General features: G+C 36.5%; 1 protein-coding gene across 1 annotated transcript; it reads right to left on the reverse strand.

The window, feature by feature from the left end:
* On the reverse strand, positions 1-25,984 carry LOC106057577 (opsin-5-like). Its single transcript, XM_056033771.1, has 10 exons — positions 25,547-25,984; positions 20,519-20,678; positions 17,654-17,787; positions 11,962-12,048; positions 10,339-10,483; positions 8,193-8,313; positions 5,740-5,839; positions 3,707-3,848; positions 2,400-2,505; positions 1-1,333 (listed from the first exon to the last, which is right to left on the reverse strand). Exons 1-9 carry the CDS (start codon positions 25,674-25,676, stop codon positions 2,412-2,414), a joined length of 1,113 nt encoding a protein of 370 aa, XP_055889746.1. The 5' UTR covers positions 25,677-25,984; the 3' UTR covers positions 1-1,333; positions 2,400-2,411.
* Positions 25,985-26,923: the final 939 nt, after the last annotated feature.

Genomic DNA, 26,923 nt, shown 5'->3' on the forward strand with positions numbered 1-26,923 from the left:
AAATGTACAGTATTGGTATTCCTAAATCTCTTGTGTTCTTACAAAAAAAAATCTTCAGTAAATTATTGACTCTTTACACCATCATGCTTAAACCGCTGCTGCCAAAATTCTAGAAGTTATTTTACCAACTAAATGTAACTAAAAAGTTAATAAATAAATATAATAGGCTGACAGAGTGCATAACAATCACTTCAATGACTGCAATGACTATGCATTGTTTCACAGCAAATACATACAATACACATTCAGTGGACATATACAAATAATTATTTATTCAAGTATTCTTGCGAAAGAAATATATTGAATTTGATATGGCTTTTTTTTTTCTTTTACAAGTACACAAGCTGCAATGTAGTAATACATAAGAATAGAATAACACTACATTGATATATTTATTTATAAAAGCACTTTAACTTCCCTTTTTGCTAGATGATTTGGAATGGTTATAATCAACTAACTTACAAACTGTTGTTTTATTTTTATTAAGCAATCTGTACAATTAATCATTCCAACAATGTTGCAGAATTGTTTCTTAGTCTTGCTTTGTCTAGTTCTTAATTTTGTATTTCCTCTAAAAGTGACATCAAAGTATGATGCAATAGCTAGTCCAGACTATAATTATCATGATGCGTTGTAATTATTCTCTCACTCAGTCAAAATCTTTGGACCATGTGGCAATACAGATTGTTGTGGTCACTGACTCAAAATCTGTACTACAGGCTTGGCCTCCCAATATTGACACTGTCATCATGGCTTCACACAACATAAAACAAGGCTATAGCACCCCAATAATGCAGTGGGTAAGTCACATAGGTGTGACTGGCAACACTGTTGCAGACTCCTTGGCCCACCAGGGAGGGCAAATTCCACCCACTGAACAGGCTGTAATTTTTTTTATCATGCTCTGGCTATAATTCAAAAAACAGAAATGGAAAAGTGGTTTGAGTGCTGGGATGATTCCCAAAAAGCCTGTGGAGTCTGGGAGCGCCCTGACCGCACTTCCCCGTGGTGGAGGCTGTCCAGGCCTGAGCAAACTATTATAGCACAGTACAGGACAGGCCACTACACTACACTTGAAAGTTTAAAAAACATTTTTGTTCCTTATTAGTATATTGTTTTGTGTAAAGGAAATGATTGTTATTGTAGTTTTTGGTGTGTAAGTCTCAATTAATCTAGAATCTTTCAGTGAGATGGCCAGCTGAGATGTCTGCCTGCTGGCCACATGTTTGACTCACAGTTCTGAGTCTTAAGATCACAGCCTTGTAGCAGTCTCATGATTGGGTGTTGTGGCCATAGCCTTGAAGCTTCAATTTGTTTTGAAATCTCTAGAAAGCTGGAAAAAAAATTGTTTCTTCCAGTTAGTGATTGAATAGTTGTTCTTGCTTATTAAATATACAATTGTGGTGAGTGCAAAAAAGAATGTTTTATGTTTGGTTTCTAAGTATTCATTTTTTTAGATAAAAAAGTCAGTTTCATTTGTGATAGTAACAACACACTTAGTACACTTTGCCATTGAAACTCTTCAATTAAGATAACTTTATTTCTCCAAACAAATATGCATTTCAGATTTAACCTATTCAAATTTTATAATGAAGCCATTTTTAGTTACTTTTATTTTATTTTATTTTTTTTTGCAATCTACAATACTCTACCACATTTCATATTTGTATTTACAAAGTAAAATTGACAAAGTTCATTGAGAGCTCTATTAAAGATACAACCTTATCTTTTCACTTCAATCAAAATATACTCTACCTCAATAAATCTAAATCTACCTCAGTATTTCTCTAAGTGGGGTACACATACCCCCAGGGGTATGGGAAGAGTTTAAGGGAATTATGCTTGCCCTGGATGTGGCAAAATATGTAGGTCACAGCTGGGGCTGCGCAGCCACAGGAAATACTGCATTCCTCACTAGTCTTCAGACTCAAAGACAAGCCTAATTAAGGGGGTATGCATTGTACTTCATTAACTATGCTGATTTGATTTCAATACTCATTTATTATTCTCAGTTGATAAATGCCTTTTCAGCTTTTTTAAACATTGAGTCGAAAAAAAATCGGTTCTTAGATTAAAATATACAACCAGGAATGCAACCCATTGTCATCCTTCTCACTGCTCCAAATCAATGCTATTTAGAATTGAACTGACATTTTTTTTTTATTCACAATTTTATTTTTCATTTATTATTATTTTTGTGTATGTTGGCCTACCCCCCAAAAAAATATTTTTTTAGAATAATTCTTCAGGGACAGGGTTGAGCGGTACACATCGTTACGAAAATTCTAGAAGAGGTACAATTAGGTCAAAGGTTTGGGGAACACTCTCTACCACATTTGATTGGACCAGTAATAATATTGATTTTTGCAAAGTCCACCCTTTAGCTAAATACATGTTACCTGTCACTTGACTCAGAACATAGTTTCTGATTTCTCCATAATGATTGTTTCTGTTCCCAAGTAGATGCCATCTTTAGTTATCTTGTCAAACTTTTTGAGCAGTTCTCTGCTTAGAGAAAATACTAGTAAAATTACATGCCTACAAGAGAGACATCCGAAGAAAAACAAAAAACCTACAAAGACATACAGTGGAGTGCTGATAGTCCGAAATGATTGGGATTGAACCCATTTCAGATTAAGCGAAATTATTACTTAAACAAACATAATATGCAGTTTTTTAGTTTCATCTCCCTCTCTGAAACCAGTTCTGTATAGGAAGTACTAAAGCATGAGAGTGAAATGTTTATTATACAGTAGTATTTTTTTTTATCTATATAATTGTATCAGATTTTAAAATATCAGTACCATACAGTTGCATCCAGTGCTAGATTTAGGGTAGGGTAGCCCAGGAGAATTCCACAAGAACGGGGCTCCCACAATGGAGAATCCAAATTAGTATTGATATTTCAAAGACATTTTTTTTCAACACTTTAAATCTTTACAGTAGGCAACACTGTCGTGGTTTGAAAACCTAACACTGTGCTCGTATTCTTTTGTGGATTTACTACATTGAGTAAACCTTTAAAATTGAAATACTTGTTTGTTTGTTACTCAATGCTTATTATACATTTTTTTTATTTAAAAAACTAAGGGAAATGTCAGTTACTTTTATAAGTACTTATTTTTTTATAATATGGCATGCTTTTAAATATTAGTATTTTTTTAATTTATTAATAAGTGGATTTGTATTAAAGCTTTCAAAAGTGTAGGGGCCTACACACACTTAAATCCGGCCCTGCTTGCATTCATACAATTTATTGCACATCACTGATTCATGTTAACATACTCTTACTGGAACTATTTCCACGAAGTTCAATGCATTTATGTTTTAAACAGCATTCTACTTCACCGACTTGAGCTATTGATTTAGGCCCATTGATATTAAGATTTACACATCAAATAAAGCTATGTATCGCCTATCGTAAAACGATAAAAGTAAGATGTTATGGTAACTTTGGCATACCATAATTTTTAGTACAATTTTTTTTTCTTATTTTTTTCTTTCTTTCTTTTTTTTCCCCTAAAAATATTATATTTCGGTCACGGATTAGGCTGACTATCGGATCACCAAAGTTCAGATTATCGTGACTCCACTGTAATACTCCGTAGTAATTGCCCTTTGGAAGAAGCTCCTTCGATCTAAATACAAAAGTTAAACTAATGAAATCTTTTAAAGTCTACGCTCGTATAGGTGATTTAAACCTGACCTTTGAACCACAGAGCCATCGGCGGTTTCTCTCTTTCTCCACCTTAGCATTCGCAGTGTCTTGTTTCTGAAGCCCTTGTTGGACAGGAAGTAGACCATGGGGTTGATCATGCAGCCCAGTTTAGCACACATGGTTGGCAGAGCTGGAAGAATGTACAAGTCATAGTGAATGTCCACCCGACATTACATTGACCGAGGCTGCTGATCTAGCAATTATTTTCTTGTTAAGAAATGGCTCCCCACCTCACAAGATTTGAAGATAAATTATTTCTGTCATGTAATGCAATGTGTCAAGGTTGCTAGTTTATATATATATATATATATATATATTCACAATTGATCCTGGTACATTCGTGTTTCTAGTATAAAGGGTAAATAATGCAGGGGAGGTAATTTTTATCATATTCCACTACTAGATTTTTCGGCAGCCCTTTACTTGTCGCTTGTTTGGGTTCAGTCCAGAATTTTGACAAAGCTTATATTAACTCCCTCTCGCCTGTCTTTTTGGAAGGATTCTTTTGCACCTTTTTCCATCCTGTTTCCATTCTAACTAAGGCAAGGTTACAAAGACATTTTGTGTGGAAACAAACTCAAAATCGGCCCCCGAAGTAGTTTACCCCCCCCCTTAGTTTCAGTGATGCAGAACCGTATTTAACACCCATCGCCAGCGTCACAATAGCAATGCATTTACTAACAAGGACATCGTCACAATAGCAATGCATTTGCTAACAAGGGCATCGTCACAATAGCAATGCATTTACTAACAAGGACATCGTCACAATAGCAATACATTTGCTAACAAGGACATCGTCACAATAGCAATACTTTTGCTAACAAGGACATCGTCACAATAGCAATACTTTTGCTAACAAGGACATCGTCACAATAGCAATACATTTACTAACAAGACCATGTTCACCATAGCAATATATTTGCTAACAAGTGAATGTTCACAATGGCCATACATTTTGCTAACAAGAGCATCGTCACAATAGCAATGTATTTGCTAACAAGGGCATCGTCACAATAGCAATGCATTTACTAACAAGGACATCGTCACAATAGCAATACATTTGATAACAAGGACATCGTCACAATAGCAATACATTTGATAACAAGGACATCGTCACAATAGCAATACTTTTGCTAACAAGGACATCGTCACAATAGCAATACATTTGCTAACAAGGACATCGTCACAAAAGCAATACATTTGCTAACAAGGGCATCGTCACAATAGCAATGTATTTGCTAACAAGGGCATCGTCACAATAGCAATACATTTGATAACAAGGACATCGTCACAATAGCAATGCATTTACTAACAAGGACATCGTCACAATAGCAATACATTTGCTAACAAGGACATCGTCACAATAGCAATAAATTTGCTAACAAGGACATCGTCACAATAGAAATAAATTTGCTAACAAGGGCATTGTCACAATAATGTCACAATGATGTTGCCAGTCTTTAGTAGAAATACATTTCCTTATTTGTTAAATTAATTCTCTGGCCTCTTTGGTACAGCCTACACATGAACGGCCTTGTTATACATGACATGTAGAAGAAAGGATTTAAACTCTTGACATTTGGATTACATGAACAAAACACTGCCGACATATTTCTATAGGATTTTCTGTCACGTAACAAATAAAGAAGACATTTTTTTTTTTTTGACAAAAGATCTCTTAAAACCGAAGAAAAAAAATGTGCTGTAAAGATTTCTTTCCCTTGTTTAATGGCATAACAAGCTTAGTTCTAACAAACCAGTGAACAATAATAACACGCGTCAGAAAGTTGCGTTAGTTATTTTCCTTTGGCAAGAGCTCTTCTAATCTTACATTACGAAAAATCAATAAACAACCATTATTTGAATGAGGAGAAACTCCTTTGTTAAGTCACCCCAATACGAGTTTGCTCTCCTTGCGTGTGTATGTTTTTTTTATTTTTTAGTTTTTGAAATGTAAGTGGATGTGACAATCATATTGCATATATCGACTGGTAGAAAAGTGTTTAATTAATGTAACTAACCTGTGGCCGCAAGAGGCAGAGAATAAAATATATGCACTGCGCAGACCAGAGCGTAAGGGGTCCAAATGCCCACAAATACGAGAACCACTAGGAAGCACATCTGTAGACAAGAAATCAGGGTATTGTATTTGTACAAAGCTTATGTCTACTCAGTCTGTCTGGGTGGAGTCTTGTACATTTTATTTCTCCCATTTCCCATTCTCGGTTCAAGTTGAAACTTTGCAGAATTATTCATCGTCGATGACAGTACAATGAGTAGGCCTACATGAAACAATTAAAAAAATGGACTTTTTTTAGACTAAAAAAACAATCACTTATATAAGTACTTGAATAGCTAAGTGGTTTACACGTCTGCCTTTTAGACTTGCGTACCTTATTATTATTATTATTTTTATTGCTTTTAAAACGGCAGCACAGTAACCTTTTAAGCTTTATAGTTGTTCTAAACTCTAAACAAAAACAATTAGTAAAATTATTTCCGGTTTGAAAGCCTTGCGCTTTACCATTCGGCCTCAGTAAAGGCAGGTAACTCTTAAAATGTCTGTAAAGCGTTTCTTAAAATTCTGAAGTTTTTCTTTTTAAACAACAATAATAATAGCAATAATAATTTTTTTAGAAAATGTGAAAATGCTCTATTACATAAATTATTTTTGTTTTTGCCAAACTGTTTTTCCTTAATTGTTTTTAATTATGTTTTTCTGCATTTATTGACTATTTAAAATACAAGGATTTATATTATAAGATGACAGAAAATTTGAACACGTCATTTCAATAGTATCGGTTTAAAATAATCTTAAAGCATTAAAATCATCACCATTGTGTTCATTAATTCAATTCCCTGTTAGTTAATAATATTTGGTTAAGATAAATTCTTATATCACATATTTGGCTCTGAATAATCCATCACATCTGATGCTTTCAGTATGTATTTACTGAATCTTTGCTATTAAATTATGATTATTAGTATCATTGTTATTAATATTATTTCGTAAAGTAAGACATTTAATCACATGCGATGCATGGCACTGAATTATATTTTAAAATTGTGTTTTTTTTTGTGAGATTAATTAGCAAGGTTAGAGAGGCAAATGGATCTTTGTTTGACTATAAAATAAAACGATTAGTCAAAGATATTTTATCTTTTCAGTCTGTGGTGATTCTAACAGAACTCCAGAACCTCTCGGTGTCAACTGGTGGAGATTTGTTGTCCCGGGGTTTCATTGGGGGAAAAATTATCGCCAGACCAGACATACTTGTATTCATAACCCACATAGATCTAGTCCACTAAATTCCTCATGCACTGCAATGTTGTCTGGCTTCAATGTATGGTTTGATGACAGGTTAACTTCTGGAAGCCGGTGCAGTTTTGCCTACTAAGTGTTTCTCCGATGTGACGAGGAGAAACGGTCAGACTAATTAAGTTCCTTTCGACATGTATACAATGTTTAAGTATATAGTGTTGGACATAAACACATCAGAACAATAAGACTTCAAGCTGATTTGTCAGCTGGTAAACGCACCAACAAAATCATTAACTATGAACAATTTTGGATCTTCGCTCTTTGTAAGGAGCATGAAAAACTGATCTTGTTTTGGCCACTCGCTTATGCTCCTATATCAGCGACTATGACTTTACAATTGATGAACTCCAGCGGGTATATTACAATGAACAGTGTATTTGATCACGAACTATATACACATCCTCAATAATCTTAACTGCTCAATAGTATTATATGGTCTGGACGTGGATGAGTTAACCTGTTTGTCTTGTATGTTAGTGTAAATGTAAGTATAATCTGAATAAACCACATTAACAAAATATAATAATCATTACAATTTGTCCTTAAATAATGTAAAACAAAAACTTGTATCCTATTGCTAGGACAATGTCCCTTATGACTATATCTACATGTTCCTATAATTGTGAAGAAGAAAAAAAAAATATATATTCAGAATATCAGACTATTCAGCATTTGTTTTGAAATCCTAGCAAGTTGCATGGTTTTGCCAATGACATTGACCCTTCCAATGACATTGACCCTTCCAATGACATTGACCTAACATTGACCCTTCCAATGACATTGACCCTTGACCCGCAGTTTGAGCACCACGTTTTCTTACCCAATAAGGAACTTGAGTAGGGCCTCTACTTTATGTAGTGTCTTTCTGAAGTGTTGCTTCCTTGGCAATGAACTCCATGAGAGACGATATTGCTCAATTTGCGTTCAGCCACACGTAACGTACTGAAGGTGGCCTAACCTTGTATTCCTAGACTCCATTTAATATGTACCTCACTACGCCACTGGTATACTTATAACTTCAAAAGCAGATAGAAATGTTCATTTTTTTTTTTGGTTCAGGTTAAATAAATAAAAGAAGGATATTGAAAGGGAGATAAATGTCTCTGTTAGGTATCCAACTCTGTAGCTATTAAATTTGTGAGTTCAACTTACTTTCGTTACTTGCTGATCGTCTGCTACTTTGGACAGGTGGACCATGTCCTCAAAGCTTACAATACGTCTGCATCTCTCGCGGTCTCGTTCTGCGAGCTCGCGCACTGTTTTGGAGATTTTCCTAGGAGAGGAGTATTTAAAAAATGAAACTTTAATAAATTATAATATACTCATTACTAACATTGTTCACCTGGTTCGCCTGCTAATTAGTTTATTCAATTTTTTTAATTTTCTTATTACATCTTGTACATGCGCACATAAGACTTTGGCCGTACATCCACCATTATTGTTTTACACTTTTCATCCATAAAACTGCCCGCATTTCAACAGCCCCCGTTTGGCCATTGAATTTTGTTGTGTTCTGTTTAATTGGAATGTCCCGCTTTAATCCTTTCTCTCCTAATTAACGATAACATCGTTGATTTGACCCCAATAAATTATTTCTTTTTTGGTTTTTATAAACTATTATTTGTGTTGTATAATTCTATATCAACCAGTGGGCTGTGGAGACCAATAGCTCGATGCCACGTCGTACAGTCCCGTGACGTGGCAACACGTTATTGGTCTAAACTGCCCACAGGTAGTGACGTTACAGGTCATTGTTAAGGCCTTCTATGACTATTGGTCTCGATGCAGGTGTCTGCTAACCCAAAATGCAAATAACACAGAAATAGTGAAATGACGCGATATTTTTTTGGATTCTCGCTAGGGTTACAGTGTACTGGACTATATTAATATCCTTACCAAAACTTATAAGAAATAGTAAACAGTTCTTAGCTTTCAAGTAGGGTCTATAACGTTGCAAGGTGGGTCTGTTGTGTGGCCAAATGTTTTATTTGCAAGCTGAATTTACAGTTTATTAACAGTTTGTCTTGTGTATGTAAGACTTGGAATTCCCATTGAAAAACAAAATAATTGAAAGCCTAATTGGATAAAATAACCTTTAAGAGAATTTTGAATCTCTTTGAATACTTTTAGTAACTATCTGTGGGCCTACATGACGTTAAATTGAAAAAGAGAAAATGTCAGCTGCTCTTTTCACGCTGTGGAAAGTTTGTCTCTAGGGCTTAGACAAGACAAAGTGAATAACAAAAAAAAAAAAAAAAGTAATACGTCAGAATTGTTAAAAACAAAAAAAAAAAAGAACTCTTTACATGTCAACAGATATCTGCTCGGGTCAAGAGTCAGTATTGAATTCGGAGGTTGATTCCGGAACTTCAGGTTTAGTCACGAAGTTTGTCAGACGACAATTCCAGAGGGCGCGTTAACGTCATGATTCCTAACATGTAGGGCGAGCTTTTTTTTTTTGTTGTTGTTGTAAAGCTGACCTTCCATAGTCCATACTGTTTCGTTGTCTTTCTTGGTTTTTTTTGTTGTTTTTTTTTTTTTTTTTTATCTTGTATCCTCTCAGTGTTGTATATATTATTCATTGGAATACAGAGACATGGTTTCAGAATTCTTTCTGCTTTGTTTGTTTCGTGGAGTGAGTGTAAGAGTGTCATTCATTGATCATATCATATCAAGGGAAAGCGGGAAATCAGGCCTTTCTATTTCTTAAAGAAAGCTAGCAAAGTAGTGGATTTTCAATCCCAACGTGGTTTTAGTAATTTAAGTTCAGGAAACAAATATTTAGATTTAAGAAGCAATACGTGTCCAACTCATAAATACAAATGAACCTTTTTGAGGTTGTAGGTGGATAAGTCTGACTTCTGACTATACTAACCCATCGTTAGGCACCGCTTAAATTGTCACCCAATAGCGGATGTTTACTTTTTCTAGAAAGTAATACGGAAAGATTACGTTGAATTAAGAACAAGTCTGTAGTATGCCAATTTAAATGTGCATGTGGATCTAAATATATTGATTTTTAACTGAATTTAATCGAAACATGAGGGAAAAAAAAAAGATCAAAATTGCCAAACGCTCAGTAGCTAGAAAAATCAAGTTGTGACCTAATTGACTTAGAAAATGCTAGGATTTCATTGTATTGACCTATAAAAATCTAGCTTTAGCTTGTGGACCACGTTAAGACTTAATTAGCAATATTACGTTGTTGCTGTATTTATTTAAAATTATTAAAATGTATTGATTTTAGAATTTGAAGTTGTTGCTACATGGATATAACAAGATCAAGTTTGGACTGCACCTGTAACATGAGATCATGACGACCACGTGCAGAATGTAGCAGAATAAAATGGTGGCCACCATGTACGTCACATTGGAGAAGTTGTCGTTGGCCCAGTCTAAACTACAGGAGATGAGAAACGGTTCAAGACCATAGCTGCCCCAACCTAATTTAAGAGAAAAACAACATAATTTATTCATTCTGCCTCAAGGCAATTAGGGAAGCCACACCCTTTGTCCAGTGCATGGCAGACAATTTAATTAGGTCGAGACTTAAGCTAGTAAAGCTAGAGAACAATTAAGCGTTCAGTTTGCCCACCAAAGATCAAGTCCACAGTATTTCCTTACAAAACGGCGATGTTCTCTTTTGTGGTAGAAAGGTAAACCATTCGGATTACCGTCATGATAATCCAGAGTTCGAACTCTGCCCTCTGTCAACGCCCCTGCCGTACTTCTGGGTATCTGTGCTCTCACGTGATAATCCTCGTTTCTAAAAGGGGCTTCTGAGTCTTATTAAACAAACTAAATACTTTTTTATAGCATAGTATTTGAAATATATGTAATATAGGTGGAGGAGTGGGGACCAACCCACAAGGGAATTTGGGCTCTATCTCAATACCTGATACAGACCAGGAATTTTAAACTGGGATTTAGCTTAATATGAGTTGTGTTTTCTGAACGCCTAAAGGGATTCTACAAGATACCTCAACCCAACATGTTTACACGAGAGATTGGACCAAACTGCACTAAACATAAAAGAGGCGCTATACAGGAGCATAAGCATATTCTCCTACATAAAATTCTCAGACATTGTCTTTAACAGTCACCCTGAAATTAAGTTAAATTAAAAGATGGCACTTTTTACTACAATACCAAGAGAATGATAATATAGTTGCTTTCAAATAAATCGGTCTGCTTTTATTTCCAAATATCCCCAAAACATATTGAGTTAAGAAGCTAAGATTTAACATCTTCTGTTATTTCTAGATATAATAGGTGTAGCCAGAGGTGGCTTTATGGGATGACCAGTTGGGGGCAACCTCTCCAGAACCTGCGCCTTAGAGAGGCCCCGGGCTAAAGATAATTTTTTTGTCACGGTCAAGCCATCGTACAAATATTTGTAACCTTGATTTCACACTCGCCCAGTGCCCAGCGCAATGCCAAGGCCGACTCTGGTTTAGCATGGAGCTCAAAATAACATTTTAAATCCTAGTCTATCCTAGTCTATCCTGGTTTATCCTGATCTATCCTGGTCTATCCTGGTCTATCCTGGTCTATCCTGGTTTATCCTGGTTTCAGAGTAACAAAATAGCTGGATTATTAAAAAAATGTCCAATTTCTTTTCATCTCTTTTGACAATTTGCTGCAGATCGTCAACTTTACTTTACCTCTTCGCATTCAAGATAATGTCCTAATATTATGTACAAGAAAAAAAACAACAGGCTACTTACTGTCTGTGATTGACTAGAAACTTGTGTGCAATTCCGGAATGAAATATGTGCCCTTTAAATCGGATTGAGCAGGAGAGGGATTTAATCCGCTTTCTGGTGTCCAGAAGTTATTACCGGCTATCATTACAGAAACACCTATATCAAACATTATATGTCATGATTACTTGAAATGCCAAAAAAATCAATGAACTTACCCATAAGTGGCAGAGCCGTCCAGAAAAATCCATAGAACCAGGTCCCAATGATGACGTAGAGGGTAAATGATCGGGTCAAAATAAAAGCTTTTAGAGGAAGAAAAATATAAAGTGATAATTGAGCTCTGTAGATGTCGCATTGACTCATTTCGTATTAGTTCCATATGCACATAATGATATTAGGATCAAGCCAATTGAAGTATTCCGAAAGTTTTTAACAAATGAGCTTCTCTTTATAAAATTGTGTTCTCGGGTCCGGATTTACTACTTTTATATTGACGCTTGAAGAGGAGAGGCCCCTCCACAAAAATCCCACCCCGTGCCTCCACTTACTGGAGCTGCTAGTACGATGTTTCAACAGAATGAATAGAAAGACTAAAAACATGTTTATTACAATCAGGCAACTACCAGGTCTACTGTTTGTGTTTTAAGAGAAAGTTCAGGGTCGTTTGACTAGTTCTATAACCAGCACGACAGTCAATGTTAGACTTACTAAGAAATAAATGAGGATTATGTTGTTACCACCACCTTTACATATCCAGTAGTCCAGTGTTTCCCAAACTTTTTCCTTAACGGAACACTTCGCACATTCTGAGTATTTAGCGGAACAATTTGATTATTTTTTTTAGAAAGATGTATTCACATGATGGCTTACTAGTTAACTATTCCAGCAGTTCGTGGAATATCAATCCAGTACTCGTGGAACACAGTTTGGGGAATACTGCCATAGTTAGTTGGACCGTTGGGGCACAACACAAGATTTGTCGACCGCCTTTATTCCTCGCTGTCTTTTGGCAGGCCCATCCATTCTTTTATGTGGTCGTCCCATCGCTTCCTCTCTCTGCCTTTTTTTTCCTGGTACTGTTTCCTGAAGGACGGTGTTTGCAAGCCCCAAACCCTTTGTACTTTGGCCATAGAGTTTTAGTTTGCATTTTTTTACAGTAATTAGCAGGATATCGCGGGGGAGGGGGGGTGGAGATCTAACCTCTGTAGTAACCCTGTTATGTAGCCTAGATTAAACAACGAATTTTTGTATTAGTTTATTGGTTGTTAAGAAGTGTGTCTATAGACAGGAGAAAACCTCGGACTACACTAGTAGAGTTTATTTTAGTGCTTTGAGTATTTCATTGCAAAGACATAATTGAAGTTTTAGTTAAAATTGTTTCACTGACTTGTATACAAACACTTACGATGGGAGATAGAGTTAGTCTTCTTATGAAACACCGTAACGATAGCCATCTCTTCTATCGCATTAGGAAATCTTTGTATTATTTCAAGGGTTCCTAATTTTGTGTCCCTTCAGTTCCCAATGTTTTGTCAGTGATCTCCCTTGTGTTCTCTTACAGCGACGTCACATTTAATTGAACATAATGTTGGGTACAATTTGAAAGGTGCATACAGGCTAAGTCAGTAAGTACGCCATTAGAACTCCGGAATTCAGAACCAGGTTTGAGATAAATCCTTGCTACTTAACGTTTAAAAACTGTTTTAATTAAATTAATTAGATAAATAAATAATACGTAACGTAAAAAGTGTTGTTTTTTTTTTGTTTTGTTTTTTAAAAAGACAATTCCTTCTATATACAGCTGACAAACCTTTGTAAGAGAGATTATTTTGCCATTAATAACTAATTAATATTAAATTTAAAAAAAAATGAATTTCTTTTTAGTTTGCTCCATTTCCCTCTCCTCCCCCCACATCCCCCCCCCCCCAAAAAAAAAACAACAAAAAAAAAAAACGACCTGTTAAAGCAAAAGTAGAAATCTACCCAAGACTACATGCAATTTTAATGATACGCCTTTCGACAGGAAGTAGTGGAGAATTTCGGCTGCCAAAAGAATGACGTCATAGCACTGAGCAAAGAAATGGTTGATGTCTGACGAAGGTGAACAATATGGCTGCCATCAGCTGTCAAGGTGCTCATTAGCGAGATGAAAGATTGAAAAGTGTGGGGAAGTTCGAGAGAGAGAGAGAGAGAGAGAGAGAATAATGAAGAGATAAGTACCAGGACAATTTACCAACTTTTTTATTTGTTTATTTTGTCATCCACTTTATATTCTAGTGCTCACACTTATTTCCATATCTCTAGTTTTAATGATTCATTCCAATCCAAAAGTAAACATGGCATATATACACATGAATCTAATTGATTTTTTTTTAGCCATCCAAGATACATTATTGATTGAAGATCGAAACCGGTGTATAGATACATTCAAATGTTGAAAATAGACTATAAATGAATAGATGTGTTGGCTGCCTGGTCGTGAGGTAAGCGCTTGGGTCTGTCGTGAAGTTGGGTTCTAGTTTGAACCCTTACACCTGTCATCCCTATTCGTTTTGCATAAGGTTTGGACTTGGACTTGATTTCTTAATGAGCTTCTGAAACTTATGAATAATGTTCCAAGGAGGCAGAGTCCAATAGAAAAGATTTAAATATCTATATTTTTTTATTGTGTATAAGTATTGTTACGTATTTCTGAATCTTCTGGCTAGATGTATTAGTTGGCACACAAATAAAAACACAGCAAAGAACTTGACGACTAAACTTTCAGTTTCATATAACTTTAATGACTATTAACTCTAACAATTCGTTACTGTAACATGTAGTGTAGAAGACTGTACAATATCTGTCAGTTTACAGTTAGCTATACTTCGTTGCAATTCATCACTTCACTTCGTTGCAATTCATCTCTTCACTTCGTTGCAATTCATCTCTTCTCAACTTTCCTCGAGCCGTATTCCACAGAACAGACCAACGACACACTTCCCAGTGTCGCTCCAGGTCTCCCAAAGCTGAACCAAGTCGTACTCAAGTCTACCGAATCAGAGCCGCACACGTCTTACATCGGCTGTATCGACTGTAACGGCTCAAGTCCACTGTAGTTCGCTGTATAGACTTTAACGACAGTAGTCCACTCCAGTTAACTCTACCCTAGTTAACTTGCATCGAGTCGTACACATTTCTCTTCCACAGAGCCGCACACGTCTTACATAGTCTGTATCGACTGTAACGGCTCACTCACGACTCCATACGACTGACTTTAACATTAACTCTCTGGCTTATATAGAGTCCCTAATCGCTTGTCCAAAGTTGCACAAACACGGCTAGTATCCTCTGAAATAACACGTGAGGAAACGTCACATCCTGTCTTTGTTTATACATGTAGATTCCAGAAAACATCGGCTGCAGTGTCATCAAGTTGGGGTCACACGTAGTGACCTCTATCTGTCACTGTTCATTAGTAACTGTCCCCCTACTTAGATCTGTTCGTCCCCTGGAACAACACGTGAGGGCACGTCACATCCTGTCTTTGTTTGTACATGTAGATTCCAGAGGACACTCGCTGCTGTGTCATCTCGCCGGGGTCATACGTTGACCTCTACCTATCACTGTTCATTTGTAACAGTATTCAAGTTACACTTTTCTTTTCTAGAACTAAGACTTTTACAAATTCAGATATGACTTTAATCGTGCTGTATTTTAATGGCACAGTAAGCACTTGAATAGTATATAGTAATATAGAGTTTAAATATTAAATATTAATTAGCCTTAATATTGGTTTAACGTCACAATGACATTCATGGACATCTGGCAGAGCCAGTTCTGTCAACTTGCAGAGGTTCCTCTACATGAAGTTCACTTGGACCTTTCAGTTCCCCTTTCAGACCTTGTGATCTATAAGGCAGATGATGTAAAGGTCATCTGTTAAGTGGCCCACGGTTAACGAGGGTGTCGTGTGGTCAGCACAACGGTCAACCACTTTTACTTTTCCCAATTAATGTAAGGTACTCATTAGAGTTTGGTGGACTCAGAGACACCCAAAGAACCTGAAATTAAAACTCCCAGTCTTCACCAGGACTCAAACCCGGGACCCCCGGTTCGGAAGCCAAGTGCTTTACCACTCAGCCACCTCTACTATCATCGTCGCCGGTAGAACACCGACTTGCCTTCGGTCACAGCGCTCGCCTTCGTAGGCTAGCGCCTACTGGGGGAGGGAGAATGCTGTCCTTTCAAGAACACGTCCCTTTTGCGTCCCCTTGCCTTTCAGCCCGTAAACAATATTAAACTGGAAAAATGATGCAACAATTACGTGTACTGTAAGCAATAGTCTCGAGAAGATTGTTGGCTGGCCATAAACTTTGTTTCTTCATTGATCCACAGGCCAAAGACTTTGTTTTCGGGTGCACCGATAAATAACTGTTGATTTGTGTGGATTCGTCGGGAATGTGTAATGAGATTGAATTAGTAAAAAAAGAGTGTCTGCTGTTAGACAATCTAATTTACTAGAAATAATGAGCAATTAATGAATAAAAAAAGAAGAATATTAGCCTACTAGTTGATGGTCGTGTTTTGCACTTAGAAATTCCACAATGGTTCAAAACACAAGAGTCTCAGTTTGATAAGGACTGAGTAATGACAACATACTTTCCAGTAAAAACTTTTTTCTTTATGTGTCGCAGAAATATTGGGCTTTAAGAGTAACTAAAGACAGAGACTTTCAAACACCCACGCTCAAGCGTCTCGTTTCGTGTGAGATGTAAGCAAATGTGGGATGTATGAGGACTTTCACGAGCAGGGACGGACTGGGTGTCAATATCGGTCGGGGCATTTTTGTAGGCCTACAATCCAGCCCATTAATTGTATATATGATGGGCATCTAATTATAACCAACTGACCTCAAAATCATTATGTTAAATTTGATAATGTATCGATAACTTTACGCATGCATACAGTGAACTCTTAATTTTTTAAAGAAACATAGGCCTCTGTTGCTTTTTAATCGCTTAGTTTTTAGGCCCTAAAAGGATTGAACCTACAATGCATAGTGGCATCCATATGGTACTTTTGGTGGCTGGCCCTACCGGACCATTTGGGTACAAATGCCCAGTCCGCTCCTGTTCACGTGTCTACAACGGGAAAACAGGACAGCCAAATGAACTGAAGATTAATGAACAATTTAAAAGCATTAACTTTGAACAATTTCTGAACAAAGTTTATATTACTAGTTTATATTACTAGTTGTAAGAGCTGAGACATGTTATGTTTGTTGTATGTTTTCTAAAGTAAAATCGTGAAATTATTGAATTAAAGAGTTCAATATTACACTTACAATCGTATATAGGTTTCTTTTTATTCCCTTTTCCAAGCTTCCTAGTGGGCTCGGTGGCTGAGTGGTTAAGCGTTTGGCTTCCAAACCATGAGTCCTGTGATCGTATCTCGGTGAAAACTGGGAATTTGAATTTTTAGGCGCCGCTATGTCCACCCAACTCTAATGGGTAACTGACTTTAGTAAATGCGGTCGGTCGTTGTGCTGGCCACATAACATCCTGCTCGTTAAATGTTTAGCCAAAGAATCAAATGACCTTAACATCATCTGCCCTATAAATCGCGAGGTCTGAAAAGGGAACTTTTTCCCCGAGATTCCTAATTTTTCTGGATCACGAGGTATGTACAACAAATGACCTCTTTTGTTTTCAACAAAATCCGCGTTAACTGCTATGTAAACAATCTCCAGCGGTGTGGACATCCTTTAGTTCAGATTTCCTTACAAAGTATTTGTCTTTTTAAAAACACCCAAAGCTTAGCTGTTCCACATCAAAACAAGCCTTATTCAAAGCTTTTGTATATATTTATTTTAAAACAATGATCTTATAATCTGTGTATAATCATAGTTTTTGTAACAAGACTCACCTTTCCCTGGTGCACATATCATAATGTACCTGTAGACACAGACGGCCACCAACGTATTCATGCTGGTTAGCGAGAGAAAGAAAGTCCAAAATCCGGCAAACTTGCACGTGAGATCATCAAATACCCAGCGTTGGCTGTTGAATACAATGTCAATTTTACAAATAGTTCAAAATATTTATGTATAAGACAGAGTATAAAGAGTATCATAGATAAGCTATTCAAAGGCATAAATAATAGAAATTATAAACAAATATCTCTCGAGAAACAAAGGAATATATATTTTTATTTTCGTATCAGAAGATAAAAGAACAGTAAGGTAACGTGACTGCGCATGCCCAGTTGTAAAAAAAAAAAAGTTAACCCCCCTTTCAGAACTAGTGATCTATGGGGCAGATGCTTTAAATTTCATCTGTTTCTATAGCCCACGATTAACAAGTGTGTCATGTGGTCAGAACAACGACCAATCGCCTTTACTTTTCCCCAACTAATGTCGATACCCATTAGAGCTGGGTTGGCTCAGAGACGCCCTAAAGATCCCGAAAGTAAAAATCCCAGTCTTCACCAGGACCCCTGATTCGGAAGCCAAGCGCTTTACCACTCAGCCACCATGCTCAGTTGTGACCGACATGTTTTGCTATAACTAACGCATACAACGTCAATGTCCGCCAAGGATCGATTCACATTTTCTCTTCCCCCCCCCCACCTGTACATGTCTTTGTTTGCGACTTTCATGTATGTTTCAATAGTATATATCTCTCGGAGAGTATTATACATATCAGGTCGAAAGATTGACACAGCTAGAAGGTTATCGTCTGTTCTGAGCAAACATCTGTCATTTGTTACATAAGATTACTACATTCCCCTTGACAGCACAGTTCTAAGATAATTTTCCCGTCACCGGACAGGCTGGTAGCTTAATCTCTCTTTCTGCTAATTCCGAACATGAATTTTTAATAGTTTGACAAAGTCCATTTAAAGTCGCCCGAAGCGAGAGGAGGTGTCAGAAACATTAAACATTGATCTTTGCCCTGTACTTGTAAAACAACGGAGTTGAGGATGATCTAATTGGGTTGATTTGGACAACATCTAGATCTTTTTTTTTTCTTGTTTCTTATATAACGTTTATACTATTATTCCTTTGAATGTGTAAATCCTGTCAGTGATCCAGGCCAAGGGATTTCTTCTCAGTTTTTTTATTGGATATGTCGCCTAGTTCTAGTGACCTACTTCACAGATTAATCGATACTCCAATTCAGTTCAGTTTGAACTGCTTATTAGATAAGATACATCTAAATAATTGGAGCATCAATTAGATGTAGACAATCTAATATCTAATACTGGCAATGTCTTCGATTCCGAAGAATAAGGATGAGTGCAGTGTTTCACAGGACTACGAAAATACATTCGCGACCGACATATTTGTTCAGATCAAATGCAGACAAAGCCGTTGTCCGACAAAGTTCTATTTCAGTTTTATATCCGTTTTCTGCACCTGTATTCGTCATGGGTTTTACTTTGGGAGAGCTCTACAACTGTCTCTTTTAGAGGCCAACTGCTGACATATACTTTTCTCTATCCCAGTTATGATAAAATGGCTGGAAAAAAATCTTGCCAGAATACTTAACCAACTACTGACCATCTCCATAATACACAATGCGCTCACTGAAAATCAATGTGATTTTCGGGTTGCTAGAACTTACTACAAGTACATCGGACTTAATTTTCGAAATGCAGGAAAAATGCAGGGAAAACAACCCGGAGTTTTACGCTGCCTTTATGGATCTCAACAGAATCTAATACAATACTTAAAAATTCAATGACCATATTCACCTTCACCGATCCCTTAATCTGTTGAGCCGATGGGGAGCCACACAAGATCTGTTGACCGTCTTATTCCATTCCTCTCTGTCTTTCGCCTTGGATAGAATCTCATTCAAAGACTGGCCCGTCCAATCTTTTATGTTGTCTTCCCATCGTATTTTTTTTTCTGTCCGCCTTTTTTCCTTTTCCTGGTACTGTTCCCTGAAGGAAGGTCTTTGCGAGCCATGACTTCACAGGTCTGTACAACGTGACGACGAGCTATTGGTCTCCACTTCCCACAGGTTGCGAGTTCGCAGGTCAATGCTGAGGCCTTCTGTAACGAATGGACGCGACCCTGAAGACTTAAAGTTTCCTTTTTTTCTTTTTTGACAATGGTTAGCAGGTCATCGTGGGGTCAAATTGTTGTAATAGTCCTGTTTCTCTGAACTGTGAATGCACCTTGCTTTTTTATATTTAACTGTATAAAATTCAGCTCTTGAGATATGGAGGGAGTAACCCTTGAAGGATTATGTGCACGACATGGCCTAAATTGTTCCGAAAACCCAAAATATCAAAATATCCTTTTTTTAGCGGTCTTTTGTAAATGACACGTATGATCTTTCGGTAGCATCTTAGTTCCACTGCTAGGATCGTCTTCTCGAGATCTGTAGCCAGCGTCCACGATTTACAAGCATATAAGAATGTGGCCGTGACCCGGAAGCGCATCAGTCTGATTTTAATGTCAAGGGCTATGCCTTTGTCTTTGAGATTTCGTTAGGTTCTGTGGCATGTGCAATTCTGGCCACTACTATCCAAGGTATTTAAAACTACTGAAACTTGTCAAATTTTTTCATCCAATGATCTTATTACAAACGAAACTCGATCACAATGATTATGAGGCCCCAAGATAACCCTTTGATCATAGTTAAAAATGCATGTTAAGACTGCACGGCTATATGATGAGATCCGGTCTTATCAATACTATTTGTATTAGTATCAATTGTAACAAAGCTCACTCTACTATAATCTACACATGTACCTAGAGACACCTATATCACGACGTACCTGTATCCGGAGATGATTGTAAAAGGGTAACCACCCAACAAAACTCCAAGGTCACAGACGGCCAAACTTATCAACAGAAGGTTATGAGGTTTGCGGCGCAGACTTTCATCTCCCAGTAAAACTGTCAAAACGAGGCTGTTTCCAAAAATAGCTATGATCCCTGAACAGAGGTTAGGAGTTTATATTGGAACAATAAGAAAACAAACAAACAAACAAGTAAAGTTTTTAAAAAAGTTTACAACCAAAATAACATTAAGTTTAATTGCATCAATTGATTTTGAATAGGTCAAGACTCTAGAATAACAAAATATATTTGTACGATTGGAACTATTTTAAGCGGACTTTTTATACATTCAAAATCTATTCACTATTGATAGTAACACATAAAGGGCAGACGTATTAATACCCAGAGCAATCTTTTAGTATTGTTGTAAAATACATGTATGCAAATAGTTGTTTTTTTTTTTCGAAAATAATGTTCAACATATTTTTTATTACTAAATTTGGTATTTCTGGCAATCAGGCTACTTACATTTTAAAAAAAAGTTGCTGTTTTTTTATAGAGAAAGTATGCATTTAGATCTAGTATGTATGCAAATTAATTATAATTTAAAACAGCTATTATTAAGCAGTGTTCAATATTATAAAAGTAAAGTGCAATGTGACATATCCCTACGCACACTCCTCACCCAACTAAAGGGAAATGTTTCTTCCTTGAGGCCTTGAATGGGAGATTGCCCCTTTACAAAACAATTTGATCAATTATAGATTAATCAATAATATCAGTTAGGCCAGTTTCACATTGGACTATATCTTTCATAGCTATCAGTTCATTGGAAATATTTGAATATTAACATTGCATGAATAATAACATTCATAAATCTTTGTATACTGTGGTATCATGTCATGAGACAATACAATAGTATCGGCAACACTATGAAATCTTACAAGTATCTTCTTTTTGATTTTGTGGTTTTTAGTTCAGAATTTCTAAATATTCATGGTGAAAATATTGAAACTTATTTTTTTTACCTTTCTGATTTTGAGTGGACCACTTCAAGGGGCAGATTTTGAGTTTGTATTTCCATATAAAGCTGTCTTTGTAACCTTGTTACTAATTGTTATTTTGTTTAGCTTGACTTTTTTCCACATAGAATGGGTCATGGTCCAATCAATTTTTTGGACCAGCTTGGGGTGGGGGCTATCCAGGAGAAGGTTTCCCAGCTGCCTTTTCAAAAGCTTTTTTTTTTTAACTTGCTCGAGTCTGAATTAGAAATCGAAGCCTCTAGCGATCATGAAGGAAGGCTGACATGTTAGCCACTGAGCTGCTCAAGTACATCTAAAGATAGAAGGCTTCATAGTCTAGAAATGTCTACAGTTTACTATTTTTAGCGAACGATCTAATTCTCTACAAGGCTTTTCTCTTTCAATTTTCTAAATATATTGACTTAATTACTAGTTATCAAATAAGCAATAGGTTTTTTTTTTTATTAATTCGTGTGCTGTCATCGACAATGAATAATTGTGCAAAGTTTCAACTTGATGCGAGAGTTGGAGGTTGGAGAAATAACGTGTACAAGATTTGCACCAGACAGACAGACAGGCGGACAAAGTGAGTTAATATAAGCTGAAAAAAAATTACAATAAAAACAATTACAATCATTTCACATTTGGTTAATAAAAACAATTTTGTCCACAAGTATGGAGACAATATTTATCCCTTTGTACGCTGTAGCCTATAGATGTATTGTTTATATGCTACATAGATCTATTTTTCTATGTTTGATGTTTGTGTATATTTAGGAGGTCGATATTTTTTATATAAATGTTCACGTTTATATGTTAGAGGCCTATGTCTGTAAGAGGATTACCTTTAAAGGAAAGACCCACCCCCTCCCCGACAAACAACGGCTTTGCATCAAATGTGGAAAATTATACAGGTCGCAAGTGGGTTTGCATGATCTTTTGGACTCGAAGACATTGGCATTTATTATTATGTTTAGATGCAAGAGAGTCATAATTGGTTATGACTATAAGCTAGAAGTATATATTTAAATATCATATGTCTTTGTATGTGCTACAGATGATGTATATTATGTATATGTGTAATATGTGTCATGTATATTATATAATGTACATTATAAAACGAATTTAGAGTGAATTCATCAAACATCAGACATTTTAAGCCTAGTAGCGTCTACCAATATCGATCGTGTGCATAACAAAAAATTAACATTTTCCTAAGTCTTTGATTGATTGATTTATTCAATCTCAATGGGAATATATATTTCTGTTTGTCCTCCTCAAAACAGTTTCTCAGATCAAAGCAATTCCCGCTCTTGTAATTTTAGTTTCTTGAATGGAAATTCTGCGCATGCGTACATCCTGGGCCTATCAATTATTTTTATTACCATAGCTACCCGGAACTTCTTCCCTCTTAATAAAATCAAAATGGCTGCCTGCACATGTGATAAGCGCTTCGGACTGTGGTCATGAATTCTCCGAGTTCAAACCTCTCTCGAAGTCGTCTACCTGTCTTTATGTAGAAGTATGCGATTTTTTTCTCGGCCACTTTTCGCGAGACGTTCTGACTATAATTTATAAAACATTGTGTTTTTTTTTTTCTTCACTATCTAAAATTTATATAGAACACATTGTAATCTCCCCCCCTCACACCCCTATAGCCAGCCCAATTAAAAAAAACAAACTTTGATTATTTTATGCACGCAAGCAAACTATGGATGATTGCCGGGGCGTATTGTATGTGCTCGGGACATGTCGTCTTGATGGTCTGGGTTTGAACCCTGCCCGCCGCAATCCTACGCCATCCTGTGAGAGGTTTAGGCTAGAATGCGATAACCTTCACTTTAAAGGAGCATCTGATATAAGTAAAAGATACAAACTATGAGAGGTCAGAAGTCTACCCGAGACAATGACATGCTGCCTCCACTCCCACAAATTATACGCGAGATGAGTGCAACACATCTTATCTTATAAAATACAGACGTTACTTCAAAAAAGAAGATGATTATATCCTACGCATAGACGACATTCGTTTTCTCTTTATTTTTCTTTTACAATTCATCTATTCAGCTTGCATATTCTTCATTGGAAAAACTAGTTAGGAAGCAAAAAAATATTTAAAAAACAAAAAAAAAACCTTGGGGCTTATGTTTGTTATGGTATCACAGCGCCTTGAGCCTACATTATGTTTCTTAAGGCACATTCCTCGTCACAAATGCTGGGACAAATTTGTACAAATACTCCTTCTTCCTTAGTGCTATTAGAGCATGGCATAGGTTGCCTGAGCTAGCCAGGAAAACCAGTGACTTGGCAGAATCTAAGTCATTGGTTAATATGAATGACTGAATGCATGACGCGTAGGACATAATCATCTTCTTTTTTGAAGTAACGCCTGTATCATATAAGATACAAAGATAAGATTAGATAACGCGCTTTATAGATATATTAAGATTATTATTATTAACAGATTATTGACAGATGTAGTGGTCTCTTTGTCCGACTTTCGCTTACCACGGTGTTGTGAAAGAATTTCAGTGTGCGTGTGTTAATCGTGGAGTATGAGTGTCATCTATAAGTTACGCCCCTGTCCTGATCCTGTCAAGTAGTTGAATGGGTCAGCCTAACGGGGTTAACGTAAGTTAAACAAGTTTAACAAGCTAAGTCTGTTGGTGTAGGTTGTAAGATAGGAACTGAGTAATGAATCAAATGCTGCAGATTGATATTAAATAGAGCTAGACGAGTTTCTTCTTTGATGAGATGTTTGTTGTTCAATAATAATTTCAAAAATATTATTAAGGGATAAAATATCAAAGTTTTTTTTGTTTAACACCACTGGTTTTCGACAGGTTATTTGGCGGCGGCCGCTCGATGTACACTGTTGGGGGGGGGGGGAATAAAAAAGTCATCGAAGCACCGATACAAGTCGATACTCCTCCCATCATTTCTATAGACACTATGATGAAAAAAATGTAATTTGGGAAAATGAAAAAAAAACTTTTGTAAAATTCGAATTTTCTGGTTATGTTACTCTACGTTGGGGGGGGGGGGGTGTTTGGTTACGATTTTTCATAAGGAGGGGGGCGGGTTTGGTTGTGATTTGTTATAAGGGGGGAGGTCAAAAAACCGTGATTTTTTGTTGTTACGTAATATCGGAATGTTCCCTATGCGCTATCAATACGTCTAGTTGTGTCAAAAATGACTAGATCTGTATCAGCCTCGGTCTCTGTAAGCTAACTGATGGAAGACGAATAATAATTCTAAATATCTTTAATTCACTGTGTGGCCAATTAGCTCGTGATTTATTTCCAAACAATATACATAAGCTGTTAGATTTTTAGAAAAAAAACTTAGAGCGCTCCGGAAATAAAATAAGGTAATCAGGTGCTGGCCTTAGATAATTGGAGGCCCTAGGCCAGCGGTTCTCAACCTTTTATGTTCGGCGACCCCTTTTTACAATCCCCCACTCTGCCGCGACCCCCACCCCGCCACACACATACAGCAATAGAAGCATAGACAATCACAGTCCATATTTTGGATAGTCTTAGGCGACCCCTGGCAAATCGTCAATCGACCCGCCAAGGGGGTCGCGACTCACAGGTTGAGTTCCCCTGCCCCAGGCGAAGTGAATTTGGTGGCCTCAAATAAGATAGAAAGATAAAAAAAAATAAAGAAGTGAAGAAAAAAAAATACAATAATGCAATTTATACATATACATATATAAAACAACAACTGTACTCCGACTAAAAAACATTGAGGACAAGTTTCGCGTTTGTTTGTTTTTTTTTCTAAAAAAAAATGTTAAATGTTAAGAGTCCTGTGCGAGGCCTCCACCAATCGGAGCCTGTAGACTGCTGCCCACTTTGCTTATGCCTAAGGCAAACCCTGTTGTAACATTGAGATATTTCTTTAATTTATTTATATAAGTTTCGATTAAAAAAACTACGAAAAAAGTATTTTAATAAAATAAAGAAGGAAATTTTTTTTTTCTTATGTAATTTTACTCACCTATTGTTGTTAAATAAATTGCTATAGCCAAAAATAGGAATCCGCCATCTTTATCACTTGGTTCAGCAGACGAGATGTTTGGAGTAGTCCAGTTGTAAAGTGAATGTAGAGTAACGGAAGACAACTCCATTGTAAGGCGTGTATGTGTTTGTGTATTTAAAACTTTTCTTTTACTATCTAGCACTAGTCGTAGAAGAGAAATTTCTACTGCAGCAATCAAAACTTCTTTTCGTGATCAAAGTACGTTAACTTGGCCAAACAATAGGCTAATGTTTGTATAATGTCCAAGAGTTACACCACACTTCACTTCATCATAGGAATCTGAATGGAGAGACCATCAAGCCGAAACCTCCACCCTCTTGATCAATGGTCACTAGCAGTGGCGTGACACGAGACTATTAGACCAGGCAGAACTGAACATGTGCAAGCCGGTTTTGTTGCCAGCACAAATTGGATTTGTTTAAAAAAAAATCTTCTTGCTTAAAAAAAATGAACAAAATGGACTTTAAAAAAAAGAAAGAATATACAATATCCAGGGCCGGATTTATGGCAGTGCAGAAAGTGCAGATGCCCTGGACCTAAAAAAAATGTATACATATATATAAGTACATCCCGTCGTTGCGCTACTGTTAAGACAAAACAGATATAGAGCATAAACTCTTTCTTTGGCCCTTCAGTTTTAGTTTCGACGTATGCCTACATTACAACGCAACCCCTTCCATACAGAATACAAAGACTAGTTTTAAATGAAATGACTCTACCCCCAAAAACACACTTTCAGGTCCTTGAATGTTTAGTTGCACAGCCAGCATTATAACGATATCGCGTTAATTCGGCACCCTCCAATAGAAAGTCCTCATTCCCAACCTAATACCTATAGGCTGCATCACTTTTTTTTTCATCCTCAATTGAAAGGCCAGTAAAGCAGACTCTTAAACAAGGCGTACGTTTCTTTGAATCCCCCGCTTGTATCCTAGCATATACAAATGCCCCAGCAAAAAATACATTTTTACAGTATTATATAACTCCCCCCCCCCGGGGGAAAACAACAATTTCTATAGGCCCTTATTTGCACCGTGAAAAGTTTTAGGATTCTTGATCAAGTATATAGGCCTACTAGTTCTAAATTGTGCTACACATTATCATAAACTATAGTCTTTATATTTCAAACTGTAGTAATTCTTGCCCAAACACACACACAAGCACACACACACGCTTTCATACAGATGTTTCATGTTCTTTGTAAAAACACTTGTGATAATCAGGCTGATCACACTGATCAAAGAATAGTTCCTCACATTTAATCTGTCAATCATCTAGTTCTAGAGAAGATTTAAACCTAGATCTGTGTTGAAATTAACAAAAAAAAAAAAAACC

Source organism: Biomphalaria glabrata, chromosome 6 (genome assembly GCF_947242115.1).
Source record: "Biomphalaria glabrata chromosome 6, xgBioGlab47.1, whole genome shotgun sequence".
NCBI lineage: Eukaryota > Metazoa > Mollusca > Gastropoda > Planorbidae > Biomphalaria > Biomphalaria glabrata.